This window comes from Myotis brandtii, unplaced genomic scaffold (assembly GCF_000412655.1).
Source record: "Myotis brandtii unplaced genomic scaffold, ASM41265v1 scaffold33, whole genome shotgun sequence".
Lineage (NCBI taxonomy): Eukaryota > Metazoa > Chordata > Mammalia > Chiroptera > Vespertilionidae > Myotis > Myotis brandtii.
Window position 1 is genome coordinate 2,525,228 of NW_005362713.1, and position 20,064 is coordinate 2,545,291.

Consider the following 20,064-nt stretch of genomic DNA (forward strand, 5'->3'; position numbering starts at 1 on the left):
CCTCTTCCTTCCTCTCTGAAATTAATAAATATATATATATTTTAAAAATATCATTTTTCTTGAATAATTGGTGTTTATTGCATGTAACATTATCATATTTAAAATCATTTTTCTTGAAATTAAAAAAAACCACACACACCAAAAAATAAAGCAATAAAAAAGAAATTGTCACACACACACAAAAAAGATATCCACGGCCTTCACATAGCGGGGCCTGGTTGCATCTTCAGCTCACTCTACTATAAGGACAATGTTTTCTTATGTATAATTAGAGGCCTGATGCACGAAATTCGTGAAAGAGTAGGCCTTCCTTCCCACGGCTGCCGGCACCAGCTTCCCTCTGGCACCCGGGCCCCGGGCTTCCCTGGCAGCCCTGGCTTTGTCCAGAAGGATGTCTGGTCTAATTAGCATATTACGCTTTAATTATTATAAATGGTTATGTTTGAAGAGAACTGTTTTGTGTACAGTGTGGCCAGCACACTGGAATAATAAACCATAACTGTGTACCTTTTATTTCTAAAAAAAAAAAAATGCAAAATGGTGCAACCACTTTGGGAAAGAGTTTGACAGTTGACTGAAAACTTAAGCACTCACTTTCTACACTAGTGAAGCAGTCCTTCTGCTAAATATTTGCCAAAGAGCTATATAGACACGCCCAGACCTGAATGTGAATGTTTATAGCAGCTTTGTTCATGGTAGATAGACATTTTAAACAGCCCAAAAGTTCATCAGTTGGTAAGTGAATAGTAAGTGGTGATACATTCAGAGGAGACTGCCTCATCAGTGAGAAGGAACAAGCCACTGGCCCAGGCGGCAGCATAAATGGGTTCGAGAGCAGCGTGTTCTGGGGATGATGGAGGCATAGAGGCATACACATCGCAGGTTTCCATTTGTGCAGTTTTCAGAAAGGCAGGGCTGTGGGGATGGGAAGCAAATCAGCAATGCCGGGGGCGGGAGGGGAAGGGAGATTGACTTTAAAGAGAAAAGAAGGATATGTTCTCTTAATTGTGGTGGTGGTGGTTACATGACTCTATGCATTTGTAAAGCGCAGTTCTCAAAAAGAGTGAATTTTGTTGTGTATGTTATACGTCAGTAATCCTGACTTCTGAAAAAATTACAAAAGGATCTGTAATAAAATGATACATAGAGTAAGTTAGTTCAGGTATTCACAAAATTTGGCCCATTTTTAAGTACAATCTACACTGGACCTTAGTGTTCTGTTAAACTTAGAGTGACCACGAATGGTAGCAATTAACATATTACTTTCAAGAAATATTAATGAGCCCTAACCGGTTTGGCTTAGTGGATAGAGCGTCGGCCTGCGGACTGAAGGGTCCCAGGTTTGATTCCGGTCAAGGGCATGTACCTTGGTTGCGGGCATATACCCAGTAGGGGGTGTGCAGGAGGCAGCTGATCGATGTTTCTCTCTCATTGATGTTTCTAACTCTCTATCCTTCTCCCTTCCTCTCTGTAAAAAATCAATAAAATATATATTTTTTTAAAAAGAGATATTAATGAAAGCACTTAGTGTGTTCTCAGAAACTACCTATGTCCTGTGAGCAGGGTGGGATGGAACTCAAACAGATATATAAGATAAACAATAAGAAACTATAATTGTGATGAGTGGGGCAACTGAGAAGTATATGTGTGCTATGTAGATGTTAAACAAAAGAGCAGCACTTACGAGTGAAGGAAGCTGCGCGTGCACAAAGCTCTGAGACGGGAATGAGGTTGAGTAATTCTAGAAGTTGAAATGGATAAACTGACAGTGGAGACAGACTCAGGGATACAGAGAACAGACTGGCAGTCTCAGAGGGGAGGGGGTTGGAGGCTGGGTGAGAAGGGTGAAGGGATTAAGTAAAGAAAAAAAGAGACTCATGGACACGGACAACAGTATGGTGATTACCAGAGAGAAAGCGGGGGTAGAAAAGGGTAAAGGGGGGTAAATGGTGGTGGAAGGAAACTTTACTTGGGGTGGTGAACACAAAATACAATATACAGATGATGTATTGTAGAATTGTGCACCTGAAACCTGTATAATTTTATTAACCAATGTCACCCCCATAAATTCAGTAAGAAAAAAAAGAATGATAGCAGTTAAAGGGAAAAATAAATAAAAGTAACAGTTGAAATGGAAGGGGTGAGGATGATGTGAATACAGGGAATGATGAGTCAGACTGTGTCCATCTGAGAGACTTTTAACTGTCATTTAGATTTCACTGCATAATAAACCACCCCAAAGAGTAACGGCTTGAAGCAGCAAACATGTCTTCTTTCTCCCGATCCAGTGGGTCTGCTGGCAGTTTTCTCCTGGCCACGCTCAGCTCGAGTGAGGCGGTGTGGTGTGTGCGCGAGCCGTGTCAGCACAGCACTGCTCATGCTCCAGAGCTCCAAGAACCGCAGGAAATTCAGGGCTGCCCACAGGGCATCATTTCTCTAGTTCTGTTTCCCAGGGCCAGTCATGCGGCCAGCGCAGAGTCTGAAGGAGATCACCCAGAGGCTTATGTGCACAGGGAAGGCAATTACTTTGAACTTTTTTGTAAACAGTTTGTGATATCAGAATATATTGCTTATTGTGTCATCTTCTTTTAAATACATTTTACTGTTTAATACTGGAGTTGATTATATACCATCTTTTTTGATGGGATGAACTATCAGACCACTTTCTCAGTCTTAATAGGTTCTTTTCATCAAGAACTCAAAACATTTTTTTTAATGAAGGTTCAGCGAACTATTGCCAAACAGATTCAGATGGTTCGGCAAGTTGGTAAAGGTCGATATGGAGAAGTGTGGATGGGTAAATGGCGTGGTGAGAAGGTGGCAGTCAAAGTGTTCTTTACCACTGAAGAAGCTAGCTGGTTTCGTGAGACGGAGATCTACCAGACAGTGCTGATGCGCCATGAAAACATACTCGGTGGGTACACATTCTTTCAGCCAATTCCATATTCTTACGGGGTTAGTGGGGTGCAGGCTCTGAGAGTTCTAAATGCTAACTAGCCACTGTATTTACTACGCTGCTGAGGAAACAACAAAGAACTTCAAAGTAATGCCAGCTTATTGGACTAACTCATATCTAACAAAAACCAAGTGTTTTATAGCTAAATTTAAGCAATTTTCTAGGGTAACTATATATGCCTTTTGTAAGCTAAGCCACCACCACCACCATATGATGTAGCTTAGTAGGTTTCTCCCTCCCCACCCCACAACCCCATTTACACAACAGCAGAGTCATTCAGGCGTTTTTAGCTTTCCTGGCCTTTCTTTCCAGCTACTATATCATTTCCCTTCGTGTAGACAGTGCATAGTACATTGCCAAGGGTATAGTAGGCACTTACAGTAGTTTCCTGAGGTCATCATAACAAATTACCACAAATGGCGGCTTAAAACAACAGGCACTCCTTCCCTCTTAGCTTTGGAGGCCTGAGGTTTAAATCCAGGTGTTGGCAGGGCCATGCTTCCTGAAGGCTCTGAAGAAACGACCCTTCCTTGCTTCTTTCTGGGTCTGGTGACACCAGCGGTCCATGCTCTCGGCTGAGAGACGGCACTCCTGCTTCCTGTATGTCTGTGTCCACATTTCCCTCTCACAAGGACACTAGTCATTGAATTACCACCCTAACCTAGTATGACCTCATCTGGATTTGATTACATCTCAAATAAGGTCGCATTTACAGGCACCAGGTGGACATGAGTTTGGGGGCAGGGCACTACTCAGCACTTTTGCCGACCTTTTTCTGAAGGGAGAGAGGACAGGAAAGGGGCCAGCATTATGGACCTGCTCGTCAGAGAGCTGGCAGGTGTGAGGAGGCATTGATGGGCACGTGGAATTGGCTCGTTGAACATTTTTAACTTAATTTTAGTGTGTCCACTTTTCAATTTGAAATTGAGAGTCCTTTCCATGTGTCTTCTTTATAGGTTTTTCATGCTCAGAGAGTCATGTAGATGATAACGCCCCCAGGTTATTATACGATATGTGATTTTCTTAGTCATACTATTATCATTTTCAGGATGATCATTAATATTATTGTAAATGTATTGCAGAAGTGTAGAGTTATATGTATCATGACCCTGGGAGCCTTCATTACTCTCCATGCCACTTCTGATAACTAACCTTGAAACTCACCCACGACCAGGTTTTATAGCCGCAGACATTAAAGGCACCGGCTCCTGGACGCAGCTGTATCTGATCACCGATTACCATGAGCACGGGTCTCTCTATGACTTCCTGAAGTGTACGACGCTGGACACCAGGGCCCTGCTCAAGCTGGCGTACTCAGCTGCCTGTGGTCTGTGCCACCTGCACACGGAGATTTACGGCACCCAAGGGAAGCCCGCAATTGCTCATCGAGACCTAAAGAGCAAAAACATTCTCATTAAGAAAAATGGAAGTTGTTGTATTGCTGACCTGGGCCTTGCAGTTAAGTTCAATAGGTAAGTGGTCTTTGCCTACTCTTTGGAATTCTATTAATCTCTAGAAGTATTTGCATGTTGGTATTTAGGACAGTGGAATTCCAAGGATGTGTTTGTGCTCACATAACTATATGATTGGGGTTTTGTCCTGGTTGGTTTTGTTTACAAAATTACATTCTACTCTACATAATTTTTTATTTCCTGTTTTTTATTGTCTTAGACATTCTTCTATTTTAGTTTATGTAGATCTACTTCATTCTTTTTCATAGTGTTGCTGCCATTTTTTCAAAACATAACTTATTTCATGACCCGACTCACAGGCATTAAAGTTGCCTATGGTTTGTCTCTGTTTAAAAATACTTTAATGAACATTGTGTTTTATCTATATATATTAATCCTTGCACATTTATACAAGTACTTCGTCATGATGGGTTCCTTAGAAGGGCTAGACGAAGGGCATGTGTGTATTAAATTGAGGCATATTGCACGTTATCCCTTCAGAGAGCCTGCATCAATTTACACTCCCCCACCTGGAGTAGACATGCCGTTTCTCATCACAACTTGCTACAGTGGGGCCTTGACTTACGAGTTTAATTCGTTCCTAGACCGAGCTCCTTAAGGAGCTCGTTAACTCAAATTACTCTGTCAACTCAATGCAAAAATTCGGTCGAGAGGCAGCTGGTATCCCAAAAAACTCGTTAGTTGGGACACTGGTAAGTCAAGGCCCCACTGTATGTCGTTAATAGTTTTAAATAATTAGAATTATAACATCTTTAGGATATTATAAACTATTGAAATCATTTTAATGTTATAGCTTCTAGAATACAGCTATTTCACATTTCAGAATTAATTTCAGGTCATAATATTAAAATACTAGTCCAGCCCAGCCAACATCGCCCAGTGGTTGACCAGGAGGTCACGGTTCGATTCCCAGTGTGGGGCATGAAGGTGGCAGCTGATCAATGATTCTCTCTCATCAATGTTACTATCTCTCTCTCTCCCTCTCCCTTCCTCTCTAAAATCAATGAAAATATTTTAAAAACCACAAAAATACTAGTCCATAATAAAACAAATATTAAAAAATTAAATCATCTTTCCTGGTTGTTCCAGTGTTCTGATCTTGTTTGTTTGTTTTTAGTCAGTGTAGTGTTAATTGGCTCAAATATTCATCAGATGCTATATAAGAAAATATAGACTACATTAACCCTTTGAGTGCCAACCAATATCCTAGGAACTATGCTAAAATTGCCAAGGCATTTTTGCTGATTTTACAGCAGTTTAGGGAAAAAAATATGAAAATTAGGCAGATAAATGCCAGTGGTCAATTTTAGAACTACAAACATTCAGCATCATAAGTAATCTGCACTTAGGTGCCATCTGTCAATAAAGAATGAACTACTAGCACCTAATAGGAACACTGCAGGAGGAGTGCGATAGCGCTCCCGGCACTTTTGGGGAAAGACAGGAGGAGCGCGATCGCGCTCCCTGGCACTCTAGAGGTTAATCTCTGCTTCGTAGTAGTTTCCAGAACTGGGGACCTAAACAGAAAGCATTCATGTCTTCCAGCTCTAAAATTTACCTCACAAATTGAAAACCCAGTGAGCGTCACTTATTACATCAGTGTGACTGTGTAGGCACCGCTGCACCCGCCCGCATTGGCTGGACCTATAAGGAAGGAAATGTAACCCTGTGTCACAGGAGAATGGACAGGCAAATAACTCTTCTCAGTTTCCCTTCACCTCCGCTTGCTCTGGGACACAATTACCCACCATGTTAGCTTACGTTCGGTATTGTCCTTTTTCTTTGAGAGACACCACACTTGTTTGGTGACAAAACTACCTGTACTCATGCAAAGTATCTTGTCTTTATCCAGCTTGATAGCAACTTCATGCTTAGCTTTCAGTGCACACGTGTTAGTAAGCTTGTGAAGAGTCCTGCTCTAGACTCTGCTGGGGAAGGTCTAGAATTGGTATCATATATTTACAGGGTATATTACTTTTATAAACTCTGAAAGATGTTAAATTTAAAAATATATTTGGCCTCAATAGTTTCTGATAAAAGAATGTGGAGTTTTAGAAAGATAGATTTTTATTATTTATTTGGGGAGAGGGGGAGAGTCTGACTTTTATAAAATACAACAAAAATGGAAGAAAAACTATTTTGTTCTTAACCATCAATCTGGATATCATCTGCCTCCTGTCTCAGCGACACAAATGAAGTGGACGTGCCCTTGAACGCCAGAGTGGGCACCCGGCGGTACATGGCCCCGGAAGTGCTGGACGAGAGCCTCAACAAGAACCACTTCCAGCCCTACATCATGGCGGACATCTACAGCTTCGGCCTGATCATCTGGGAGATGGCTCGGCGCTGCATCACAGGGGGTAGGAGTGGTGGGGGTGTTTCCCGTTAGGTTTGCATCCTCCTCATTCAGAAAGTAACCGCTCCTGTTATATAGTTGAGATGTCAGGGATCCCCTGGACCACTCCCATGGTCTGTAACGTCACTGGAAGCACGCACATAGTTGTCCTCACAGCTAACATCTAGTCTAGTGAAAGGATATAGAGAAAAATCAGCAAAGAGAAAAGGTGCCAGGGGCAAAGTTCAGAGGAAATCAGACAGCAGCCTCCAAAGGCCTCTCCCAGGGAAGCCACACAGGATGCACTGAATTCCTCCAGCGTGTGATGTGAGAAATGCTGCTACCTGCGAAGTAGTTAGAGACTTAGTTCTCAGCGGTTTTATTGGCAGCTGGTCAGGTAGGCGCCCTCCGCCTAGCGTGTTCCAAAATTACATACGCAGAGCGAGAACAGGTGCTCAGCACCAACCCTGCTGTCTGCACAAATAGTCCAGGCCCCATGCACCGCTCTCAACACTTAGGGAGCTGCCTGCCTGCAAGTTCCCAGACACCAGCACAGCAGCCTTGCAGGCCAGCCTTTCCCAGGATGGCTGTCTAAGGCCTACTGGGTTTTCTCTTTGCTACATATCAGGCTGTCTTTCTGCTGCACTTATTATTAGTAGGAACAATGTAGAGAAACAAATAATTAGGTTAACATTTAGGGTAAGTGAGTGTTTCCCTTGCTTTTTTTTTTTTTTTTTTTTTTTTTTTTTGAATATTGTTATGTCCGTAGCTATGATGGGGGTCCTGGTAGGCATAGGGGAAATAATCCTATATAATAAAAGGCCAGCCACCATAAACATAACAACCAAAACAACCAGAGACCAGAACCACCACGGCCCCTCGCCGGGCTGACCCCGCCCCCAAGCAAGCAGTTAGGGGCGATCAGGCAGGCAGGCAGAGTGGTTAGGGGTGATCAGGCAGGCAGACCAGTGGTTAGGGGTGATTGGGGAGGCCCAGGCCAGCCAGCCATCACACCCCACGCCTGTTGCTTGCAGAGGGAGGCCACTGGTGGCCGGGGTGGGGAGGGGGGATAGCGCTGTACAGATGGCAAGCAGTGGCAGCGATGGGGGTGGGGCCAGCTGCCTGCAGCCGGGGGAAGGAAAGCCTTGATAGGCCCTAATCTCAGGCCAGGCCTAGGGACCCTACCTGAGGGGTCCTGGATTGTGAAAGGGTGCAGGCTGGGCTGAGGGACCCCCTCTGAGTGCACAAATTTTCGTGCACCGGGCCTCTCTAGTTAGACATAAAAAAAGAGAACAACATACATTTACTATTAAAAGTGAATGACCCACTCTGTTTTTCTTCCTTATGTAGGAGTCAGTTTTAGCTCCATAGTTCAGTACGAGGCGCTGAGTAGATTGGTATATTTTGTCCGGCCACCATTGTTGTGCCCGCTGTTTCCTCTCTGCAGGAATAGTAGAGGAGTACCAACTGCCATATTACAACATGGTGCCCAGTGACCCATCGTATGAAGATATGCGTGAGGTTGTGTGTGTCAAACGTTTGCGGCCAATTGTGTCTAATAGATGGAACAGTGATGAGGTACGTGGAACCCAGTCCCCTGAGGGAGGGATGATGAGTGTGGCCAAAGGTGTTTACCTGCTCCCTGCATTCTGTTTGCTTTTCAGTGTCTTCGAGCAGTGCTGAAGCTGATGTCAGAATGCTGGGCCCACAACCCGGCCTCCAGACTCACGGCTCTGCGGATCAAGAAGACGCTGGCAAAGATGGTTGAATCCCAAGATGTAAAGATTTGACAGTGAAGCAATCCTGAGGAGAAACTCCAGACTGCGCTCGACCGATTTCTCCAGGGCGCGGTGGGAGTAGAGTGGGATAAGGAGCTTGCGCAGTTCGCAGGCTCTGACCTCCCCTTACCCTCACAGGCTGCCCTGGGCACCTTCCGTGCTCTGCAGAGTATGAGCTGGGGACTCCAGAACTTCACTCTTTACCTACGGACAGCTTTACTCTAAGTGTGGTTTCTGATGCCTTTTTAAATCGGGTTTTTATGAACTACATCGAGACTTCAGTCCTGATGGGTGAGTCTCCAGTCAAACTCTGGGTGCTGAATTACCTGCTCGTACAAGGGTGCTTTCTGTGAAAGCCTAAGAAGATCAGTGAATTCAGCAGAATCGGAGGAATGTGTCCTTGCTTCCTGCCTGAGGAAGCGCATTGATTTGTACTCAACCTTTGTAAACAGCCTATGGATTATCATCTGTTTAGGATGCTGCGTAGTTTATGAGAAGTAGTTTGTCAGGCCTTGATAATGGTGTGTGTACACACACATGCTTGCCAGGATTTCTCTGCTGCCATCGAATTAGAAGAAAATATGACTTATGACCACCGAGGAAGATATTAGAGGCTGTTGGTTTTGTGCTTTAAAAATGCATGATCTGACCAAGATTCGCCAATCACATAAAAGCCATTTACCTTGAAAGTGAGCTAGCTTCTCCACCAACTTTATTTTTAACATGAAAGTTGATGTAAAGGCCAAAAAAGCTTAAAGTGCCTGAAAATTTCAACTGTTTTTCTCCTACCACCATCTTTCCTTTTTTTGGTAATTACTATTTTGCCATAGAAAGCATCCTGTCCAAAGTTGGACCTTCCAACGCCATGATCTTGTGAGAAAACACTTCTTGTTGAAGTGAGTTACTGATGACTGCGTTTGATAGTGATGCTAAGTGCCTATAACCAGGTTCTGTATTCTTTATTCTCAGTAATGTTTAAAAGGGAAGTTATTTATATTTTGTGTGTAATATGCTTTATTTGCAAAATACATGCTCCTTTTACAACAACCATATTTTTTATATGTACATGCATCTATACTGTTGTAGAAACCAGCTCACGTGTACCTCACACCTCATCCTTAAGGGAAAAAATAAAAGAATCAGAAGAAAATGTTATAAAGTAGAACCACATATGAATTTTAGAACTAATACACTCAAAATAGTATATTAAACCCAAGAGTTTGTTCATTTCAGGCACAGACTTTCATTAAGATAATATCCTCTCGACTTTTCCATTGTGAAAGGGCCCTCTCATTAGAAATTTCTATTTCAGAGATGATACAAGTTCATTAACAGCTGTTTTAGACATTTGAATCATTTGAGATTTCTGGTTTTATGATTTCTGTTCTGTAACTTGTGAAGACAATGAAGAATCCGGCACGGAGTTCACTGTCTGGTCAGTGGCGATGTCTGTACCGTGTAGCTGCTACTCCAGAAAACGCTGCGTGTGCGATGGATTCACTTAAACGTTTTATACTTCTGTAATGCCTTTTAAATATCAATGCCTTAGTCTGGTAAAACAACTCCTAGGCGCAGAAAGTAAGACAGTTTTCTTTGAATAGAGCATAAAATAAATGTGATTATATTACAGCATGGTCAAAACACTTTAGAGGGGGGACAGCAGAGCATGATTCCATTCATTACCAAAAATTTGACTGGCCCTGAAGAGTGAAACTTTAATATACTGACCTCAAATTTCACAAACTTAAAATTTGCTTTAATAGTTTTGACTGAATTTAATAATTTTCATCTAAGATAATTTAATTTTGAAATGTTCATCAAGGTGAGTTTACATGTTGGTAGGTAGTACCAAATAACTTGCTCCTTCAGAATGTTTCCCATCTCTTAACAGTGAGATTCATAGATATTTTTATCTAAATTGCCACGCATTTAAGAATACTTACTAGCTTGGATCTACTTAAGCTAAGGTTAACCTTGATTTATTTTTATTTGACAAACTATAAATCTTCAAAATCATTTGTCATCTTAATAGTAAAGAAGATACATAAGAAAAGGCAAGCACTATTCTTAGAAATGTTAAAATAGTATGTGGATGCAAAACATTACAGATAGTGTGTAAGTACAAGCCCATCATAATTAATTTTTTTAATTAAATTGATTATTAAAAGTGATAGCAAGAATTAATGTTAGAGACTTGTTTCTAGTATAACATGTTTTTTAAAAAGCAGATGATGACTTATTTGAAATTTTAAAGTTAAAAAATGTTCCATGAAACTTCTTTCCTTCTTACCTTTACTCTTAAATTTCTAAGTTCATCCAGTAAGTGAAATATTTAAAGAGGAAGGAAGTATGATATAGTACCATAGTTAATAATTTGAAAAACCCTAGAAACCATTATTTGGTCTCACAGTTGAGCATTTTAAAAACATGTGGCTCCTGTCTGTCATCCTTTTAAATAATTAAAATAAAAACAAAACTCCAAAGGTACCAGAATATAACAGAAGTTAATCTTCAGTTATCTAGAGATAACTGTAAACATCTCTGGAATTAAAGGCACATTAGGATGGATTTCATTGTCTTTATTCTAAGCTTTCTCTGTGCTTTTTTGTTGAACAAGTTTCTGAAATATAAAATTGGAATCTAATTTTCTGGAAATAGTTTCACAAAAAAATATTTCAATCAACAATTCATGTTGCCTTTTCAATGTCCAGATGTATTTCTAAACTTAGAAAGTGACTTATTTTTGAAAATTATTTTCCTAGAATGTGCCAAATTATTTACTAAAAAAAAAAATAGCACCCTTTACCCCAGATTTTTTGCTTATGTTTAAAACAAAAATGCAATACAATTTTTAAAGAATTATGCATCTCTAAGTTAGCACAAAATCAACTTTTATATTGAATAATTTATTCCAGGGAATATTTTATAAATTCAAGTCATATTTCACTTCATACATGTTGTTTTGAAATGTTTCTAAGTATCTAAAATAATTTCAACAGCAGAAATATGCATTTTTTTAAAAGCATTGTTGCAGCTCTTGTACTGTTTAAAAGTGGTGATATTTATTATTTGCTTAGGTCAGATGTTAAAATACCAGTTCTTGCCTCAGAGCTGTTAAGAGAATCACAGTGAAAATTGCAGACAACCAACGCTCATAGAAACAGAGTAAGTCTGGCAGCATTGGTGCGGCCACTGTGAGATTGTCCCAGAGGGAGAGTCTGTAAACACTGCTTTTGCAAAGGATTGACTGGGGTGTGATTGTAGATTGTGCTCTGTTCTATGCTTTCAGTAGAATTATTTAAGCCCTTGTAGTGACTGTTGTCCCTGTCCGTTTAAAAATTAAAATGCAGTATATATTGTATAAAATGAAAATACCATTATAGCTTAATTAGGGAAGTTGTATATAGACATTGAAAGAAGAGTTAAGCAGTTTTATTATGCAATTGTAAAACACCAAAAATATAGATTCATCTTTGGTATGTAACACACTACATTTATTTTGTCAGCATCTGCTTTAAAAGGCGCCTTATTAAGTTTACCATTAATTGCTGTGTTCTATATAGAGATTACGTCCAGTGTATCATTTTTAAGTAAATAACCTTATTTTAGTATACTTCAGTGATGTGTTTTGTGATGCTCTGCTCAGATTGTATTGTATATCAGAATGCATGTCTGGTGAGCTTTCATAAAAAGTAAGTTAGTGAACATACACATGTCCCTGAGGTGTGCACTTCAGCGACCAGAAAGCCGGGTGGGAGCAGGGGCAGGTAAGTGCCCAGACAACCAGACCCTCCGTCCTTCATGTAGAGAGAAGGGCCATAAGCCTATTACAATAAAGGTGGTTTTTCTTTTAAAAATATTTTTTCTAGTTATAAAAATATGTACTTATTGCAGAAATTTTGGAAAACATAGGAAAGAATAAAAAAGCAAATAAAATCATTCAAAATTCTATTGCCAGATGTTACCACTGTTTACATTTGAATGTTTCCAATGTTTTTCTGCTGCATACTTTTCTCCAATATTAAGATCATAGTGTGTCACTATGTAGCCATTGAAAGCATAACTTTTTTTAAAAAAATGACCATGCAATATTCCATCAAATAGATGGAATATTTTTTTTAATTCCGCATTCAATATTTGGGTTACTTTCCATTGTTTTAGAAAATATAACCAACCAATGCATTGAACATCATTAAACAGGAATCTTTGTATATTTTCTTAGGTTACCTTTCTAAAAATGGGCCTAGTAGATAAGAACTTTTAAAAGATTGTGCCTGGAGGATTTCTCATTGACGCTCCTGCTGGCCCTGGAGAGCGCCATCTGGCTGCTTCCCTCCAGCTGAGCATGGCTGGTCCCAGGTCCTGTGACTGCCTCCTGGCACTGGGAGAGGTGTGGACTCTGCACGTGGCTCTGGGAGCACAGCCTAGAGACCGCCCAGTGGCATGGGCACTGTTCTGATCATGAGGACTTCAATCCCGGGAGCTCAGGGTGTGAGCAGAAACGGGCAGGTTGCCCTGAGGCTGGGAGTCAGGGCGAGGAAACTTATTCAAGTGCACAGACAGGGCTGTGCACAGTATTTCAGTGGAAGCAGAGAGCAGGGCAGAAAGGTGAATCCTTTCAGGTAGGAACTGTCATTCTCATGTTTAGATGGAATATGTGTGACCTACCTACCCCTCCTTTGAACCTTCTCTTCCTGATCTTTGTCCGATCACTCTGATTGAGTGTCCCATGCACCCTTGAAGGGACGTTCAGGGCTACCAGATGCCCCAGGGCACCCTACAGCCACCTCACCACCCAGATCCTAAACTGCATACAGGGAACCTGAAATGTTAGCAATATTTCAAAGTCAAGCCCTAGTTAGTTTGGCTCAGTAAATAAAGCCACAGACGGAAGGGTCCTGGGTTCGATCCCGGTCAAGGGCACATGCTTGGGTTGCAGGCTCAATCCCCAGTGGGGGCGTGCAGGAGGCAGCTGATACAGTGATTCTCATCATTGGTGTTTCTATCCCTCTCCCTTCCTCTCTGAAATCAATAAAAATACATTTTTTTAAAAAGTCAATATAAAATGCTGATATTGAAAATATTTTCAAACTAGTTTTTTTTTTTTTTTTTTTTTTTAGGGGGAAGCCATTTTATAAAACCAATTTTGAATCAGTTGAAGCAATCTGTTCACTACACTGAAACATAGAAAGAATTGAAAGGCTGTGGTACACTTGTGGGAAGCACTTCAAACACTTAAAAAGCAGTTTTTATCATTCGATGTGGTCCTCCGGGGCTAGCGTTTTGGCTGGAGCTAGAATCCAACGCTGAGGGCACTGCCCACGACCTCCCAGCACCGCATGGCCAGTGAGAATGGACGTGTTCGGTGCAGTGCTTGGTGTGTAACTTAGTTTCTCATTCACGAAGCAGAATTTTCCTTTTTGAAATTTAAACTTGCATGTCTACATATTTCCATTCTGCTAGTACTAATTAGGTTCTTTTTCACCTTTTCTTGGATCTGGAAACTTTTCTTCCATTGTTTATTTCCTCCCTCCTTTTACTTTCCTCCTTCTGTAACTACCATTAGATAAATACTAGGTCTCCCGGATGTTTCTTCCAAATTTCCTAGCATGTCCCTCTTGTGTTATATCCTACCTGCTGTTCACCCATCTACTGAGGTGTGTGTATTTTTTAAACAATCAAATTTTAACTATTTTGAAATAATTTCAAACTTCCAGAAAAGTTGGAAAGTTGTTTAAAAAATACCATTTACCCTTCACCCAGATTCATAAACTTACATTTTTGCCACAACTGCTCATTTTGTATGTGTATATACAGGAAGTACAAAGGCTCCTGGAGTTTGTGGTCACATGCTTTTTTCTCAACTACTTGGAGTACATTGCAGAGCTCATGCCTCTACCCCTAAGTACTTCAGGGATATTCTATTATACAACCAATTATCAAAAGCAGGAAAGTTAACGTCGATACCGTGACACTTACCTGCAATACCATAATCTGTCGACCTACTCAAGTTTTGCCAGGTGTTTTCATAAAAGCCATGAGGGCACATTTTCCAGTCCCACAGTCTGGCTAGGATCTTGCATTTAGTTGTCATATCTCCTTACTCCCCTTCAATCTGAACCAGTTGTCCAGCTCTTGACTTTTGTGATACTGACATTCTCTGGAGTAAAGGCCAGTGAGGGGTGGACATGATGTTTGTGTGTTTCTGAGGGCATCCCACCAGCATGGGACTCATGAGTTTTTATTCTATTCATGGGTCATATAGAGTTGCTAGGTCATTATTGGCTTTGATGTTCAAATTGACCCAGACTTGGCTATTGGGAGTTCATCACACTGTCTCCTGAGCTCTTTGACATGTGCCCATTATTTTTTGTTTTTACTGATTTCAAAGAGGAAGTGAGAGGAATAGAGTTAGAAACATCGATGAGAGAGAAACATCAATGGGCTGCCTCCTGCATGTCCCTTACTGGGGATCGAGCCCGAAACTTGGGCATGTGCCCTGACCGGGAGTTTAACCGTAACCTCCTGGTTCATGGATGACACTCACCCACTGAGCCACGCCGGCCTTTTTGGCACATGATGATGTTCCAGGCTCAGCTGCTATTTTTTTTGCTCCAGTCAGCCCTCTGTAGGCATTCGGGTTCCCTTTAAGGGAGATATTTGGAGACCAGAATCTGGGTGGCAAATAAGATTTATCTTTACAATTTTCTCTCTTGTTTCTAAAGATTTACATGTTCCAAAAACTTCAGTTTGGTGAGTTTTGGGCCTTGTTCCTGATCCTAATTTTCCACAAGTGTTTGGCACTCTGGGGCTGTTGCTCATAGAGTTAGTGGATCCCTTCTCACCTTGGTTCCACATTCCTTGGACTCGTTATTTTTTCAGGGAGGAGTAGGATAATCACTGTTGGAGCAAATATCAGCAACCCTTTCCTCCTCTTTGCCTACTTGAGGGCACCAGGCTTCCCCACTCCCTTTACTTCCTCACTCCCCCCTCCCCCAAGAGGGTTATCTTTGTCAAACCAGGTTTGGGGGAGCTTCTTGATAGAAGAGGGTGGGGGATGGTGCTCAGGGGTGTTTTGTTTTCAAGATAAACATGGACTACAGGGGACTACAGAGGAGCATCCCGGAGGGGAGGAGAGCTTTAAGAAACAATGTTTCTAGACCATTCTATCCCCTGCGTGGTGTTTGTGAAATAAAAGTAAATGTCGGGCCTTATTTGGACATGTTGTTGTGGACATGGAGATGTCTGATTGACTCCCTATGGTCTCAGGTCACCAGGGCAGGGGCTTCCTGCCTACTGAGCCTCTGGAGGGTGTGGGGCTCAGCATTGACCTCACGGAGGCCACTGCCGCCCTGCTCAGCACAGGCAGGGATGGCGGCTGAGTTTGAGTTGCAACTCCGCCGAAATCACTCCCATTTCTCCAACAGTCTCACATGCTTGGGGTTATGATTGCTTATTGCTATTTCATTTTATACTTGATCCTTTCTCCTTCCTGTTGTTTTGGGAATTACTACAATTTCCCGGTCTGCTTACTCTTTTCTTGCTTCTCAGTGGTATTTTTGAATTTTTTCCGGCAGGTTGGGGAGGTCTGATACCACTGGGCACTGTGCTCAGTGAGCTGTTGCTCAGGACGCTGTGAGGGAGGCTGTTTGAATGCTGACCTGGGTAGCAGGTCTACCTGAAGGCACTGAGAGTCTCCACCCAGAGACTTGGATCCCTAGCGCAGATGAGCAGTCTATCAAGTAAACTTTAGAGTCCGTGCTGAGCTGGAGTCCTGCTTTTACGAGTGTTAAAACAGAAGATGGGCACTCAGCGTGATGTGAGGCTGGGTGAGATTTGCATGGGAAGCATCCCAGCTAAAAGACCCATCGTTTCTCTAGGTTCCCCAGAAACTTGCCGGGTGACTCATCCAAGCTGTGGACAGTGCTTGCCAGGTAGCACTCCTGTTTGTAACCTTGCTCTGGAGGACACGTGCCCTTTATGGAGGATATCAACTCCCTCCCTGTTACTCAGCGCAATACAGTTCCACTTAGTCGTCGGCACAGCCTGACCGATAGCAACAGCGAGCGGCAAGAAGGCCCGCTGTTCTACCAGCAGCCAGGGTGCCCTGGCACTGCCTCCCGTCTGTCAGGCGTGGCCCACACACCAGCCTTTGGTCAGGAGTGGTCTTGGCAACGAAGACTACACTGGGTGCAAGGCCCTGGCCAGAGGGAAGAGCAGGCAGCGAGGGCTGAGCCAGATCCAGTAGGCTGACCAGCTCATACTACGGATGGAAAAAGTTCAAGAAAGATTGTGCTTTGGCCCACATCAAACCATCGGTGGCAGAGTGGCCTGCACACGGCTCCCCTTAGCACTGATGGCTTACACGTGGGCACGCCCACCTCAGGGGTAAATATACTCGGAGGGAGTCTGGAGTGATGGCCCTAGAAAGCACGGGCTGGGACCTAGGGAACCTGGACACCAGCCCCCTCCGTCCTCATTCCCCAGCCCGGTTGATTTCCTCACGGAGAAGAATATAGCCAACCAATACTAAACACCTACTACCAAAACGAAACATTTCCCCACAGCTAGACGACTGCTTTCTCAAGCCTGTTTGCTCTAGAGCAGTGGTTCTCAACCTTCCTAATGCCGCGACCCTTTAATACAGTTCCTCATGTTGTGGTGACCCCCAACCATAAAATTATTTTCGTTGCTACTTCATAACTGTAATTTTGCTACTGTTATGAATCGTAATGTAAATATCTGATATGCAGGATGTATTTTCATTGTTACAAATTGAACATAATTAAAGCATAGTGATTAATCACAAAAACAATATGTAATTATATATGTATTTTCCGATGGTCTTAGGCGGCCCCTGTGAAAGGGTCGTTCGACCCCCAAAGGGGTCGTGACCCACAGGTTGAGAACCGCTGCTCTAGAATATGCAATTTTTTAAAAACCATATGTTATTATTGCAAAGAATAACTAACTCTGCTGGACTATCTGATCCAATAATGTCAGTGCTCACTGTGGAGGCCTCTGTGTGTTTTAGGCAGAATTAACTGAACCTGGAGTAAGGTGTGTCCTAGAGTAATGGGAGTCACACTTATCGCAAACAGTTTTATTTTGCCCCACATTTCCACCCCTCGTCACATCCTTCCCGCCATCAGTTCACCGGGCAGAGCTTGCTGCTTGATTCCAAAGATGATGAAATTGAGGGAGACTTTTAGTCGTCTTCCCTCCTCATCCCTCAGCTCCCTTCCTGATAGAGATGCTAATCAGAATGAGGGTGGTCAGGCGTGGGAGAGCGTGAAAGGGTGAAAGCTACACACATTTTAGCTCGCAGTTCGCACGTGGCCTTTGTCCCGTGTGCGGCAAGGAGAAAAGGGGGTGAAGTTAAAGTTACAGGTACATTCGAGGAAGGACTGAGACTACGGAAAAGATACTAATTGTGTTTCCTTCGCCTAAACTCGACCAGTTTTCATTTCTGACTGACAGACCTAACCGGCTGGTCTTCTCCTGCCGGCAGTGACTGGAGCCTGGTTTCCCGGATAGTCCAAAATGCCACCTCTATTCTAGTTCCCCAATTCTCTCTGGGAAAGAATGCTTTTCTAGCAGGGACTAGGGACACGAGGAAGCCGGAGAAAGGTTAGTGTTGTACAGAGGTTTTCAACCACAAGGAGCAAAACAGCAGACACTGGAGAAGACGGGCGGCCAAGAGCTGGAGTCCAGCCACGCTGCCTCAGATGGAAGGCCCACCAGGCCCAGCTTCCTGCCCAGCCCGGGCCGGCCCAGGGAGCAGCATCCAGAGGGAAGCCATTGTCTTTGCGGGTTTCCAGGGAAGAGCTAGACCAACCTGGATGGTCTCCCGGCCACCTGGTCAGAGCCCAGGGCAAGGAGAGCCGGGCAAGTCCCGGAGAATGGTCGGCTGTGCCCAGGGCTCAGGTCTTGAATAGCAGGAAACCCCCGAATGCGGTGCCTGGCGGGCTTCTCTTCCGCACTGAGCCCTGGGTTAACTCGACCCACACTCTCTCACCCTTCTGCAGCTCGGCCATAGCGAAGGCAGTGGCCGTGCCTCCACCCCTCTGCTCCTCAGCGGCGCCGATGGGGGTCCGATGGTGACCTCCAAATACCAGCTGCCCAGCGCCTGGCCCTGGGCCAAATTCAATGCTCACTGCAAACAGGTAGACCCCGCGCTCAGGGGCTCGGAAGTAGCCATCTTCAGCGAAGTAGCTGCTGCCAACGTTGATGTGAGCAGCGTCGAACTTCACGGTCTGCGGCGCAGCCATCCCTCCTGAAAAGCCGGCATAGAAGGCCACGGGGGAGCCTGGGGGCAGGAGGACAGTGCTCAGTGACTCACGCCCTTGGATGGGAAATTAAACTCCGAGACCTGCCTCCCTCAGCTTAGTCATGATGCAGCAGGCCACTCGCGCTACAGCACCTAACACCCCAGGACCGACTCAGAGTGGGGTTAGCGGGCGACTCTTAGGGTTTCACTAGTTGAAAGAAAAATACAAGACTGTTGTCTCTACAGGCGTAACTCTGTACAGAGCACTTTCGTGTTCGATCCCTTCTCCCTTCCCACATCCTTGAGTCGTAGTCCCTCTGGCTGAGAAAACTGAGTGGAGTGCTGGTCAGTGGCAGGCGAGGGCGGCAGCCCAGGCTCGGACTCCCACCAGCCGCCACCTACCAAGGCTGAGTGACCCCCAGGGAAAGAGAGACCCGATCCTCAGGGAAACAGACTCACTGGTGTGCTGACTACGGAGCAGTGACGAGTGCTTGCTACCAGGACCTTAGGGAGAGAAGGAAGGAGCAGGCGGGGCCAGGGATGAACCGCCTATTCGGGCCGGTCATCTGAATGTTTTCGAAAGGCTGGCAGAGCCCTGCTCACAGGTGGGAGACGAGCGTGCTCCAGAGGACTCGGTCCGGGGCTGGGAGCTGTCCCGCAGCTCCTGGTCTCCGGAGTTCTTGCACTTGAAGAAGCATGATCCGGCCTCAGCAGGGTGAGTGCCACAGAGCTGGCAGGCATGGGGCGGAGGGAGCCCTCTGCAGAGGGGGAAGGTGCAGGGGAAGGACCAGCTGGCTGCCTGGCCAAGACGCTCCACAGGGCCGGGGAGGGTGAGTCCCCTGGGGTCCAGCATGGCACCGGCCCTGGTACTGATGCGGTCATGCTCCTTGGGTGCTCCCTCAACACGTGTGCACGTCCCACCCCCACCCCTGCCCCCATTTCTCAGGGCATGAAACCAAGGCCTAAAGGAACAAGTTTGCAGTTAGTTACTTAGGACCCAGAACTAGCTCTTGACTTTGGTCCAGCCACAGCCTGTGAATGACAGAACGTGGCTCTTCTCTAGTTCTGGAAGATTCCTGAGATTTAAAGCTCAGACTAGCGTTTCCATTTGTGTAAGATTGCGTCACCGCAGACCCGCTCTGGCCCTGCAGTTCTCCCAGCTCCCAGGAGGTGGGGCGCTCGTCCGCCTAGAGACGGCGGGCCTGGGACGCCCTCTGCCGGTGCCTGGCCCCCCTGCACCCGGTCCCACCAGC

At 44.2% G+C, this 20,064-nt stretch overlaps 2 protein-coding genes across 4 annotated transcripts in view; one reads left to right on the forward strand and one right to left on the reverse strand.

Annotated features, from left to right (window-relative positions):
• BMPR1A (bone morphogenetic protein receptor, type IA) overlaps positions 1-12,154 on the forward strand; it is a 93,830-nt gene extending 81,676 nt beyond the window's left edge. For all 3 annotated transcript variants that reach the window (XM_005871129.2, XM_014543643.1, XM_014543642.1), the window contains 5 exons: positions 2,722-2,914; positions 4,131-4,428; positions 6,613-6,788; positions 8,211-8,341; positions 8,428-12,154. In XM_005871129.2, the coding sequence (XP_005871191.1) occupies positions 2,722-2,914; positions 4,131-4,428; positions 6,613-6,788; positions 8,211-8,341; positions 8,428-8,553 (924 nt within the window). In that variant the 3' untranslated portion in view covers positions 8,554-12,154. The remainder of the gene's footprint in view (positions 1-2,721; positions 2,915-4,130; positions 4,429-6,612; positions 6,789-8,210; positions 8,342-8,427) is intronic.
• Positions 12,155-17,629: 5,475 nt separating this feature from the next.
• The window catches only part of MMRN2 (multimerin 2), a 24,867-nt gene continuing 22,432 nt past the window's right edge, over positions 17,630-20,064 (reverse strand). The window contains exon 9 of the mRNA XM_014543620.1: positions 17,630-18,850. Within this exon, the coding sequence (XP_014399106.1) occupies positions 18,465-18,850 (386 nt within the window). The 3' untranslated portion in view covers positions 17,630-18,464. The remainder of the gene's footprint in view (positions 18,851-20,064) is intronic.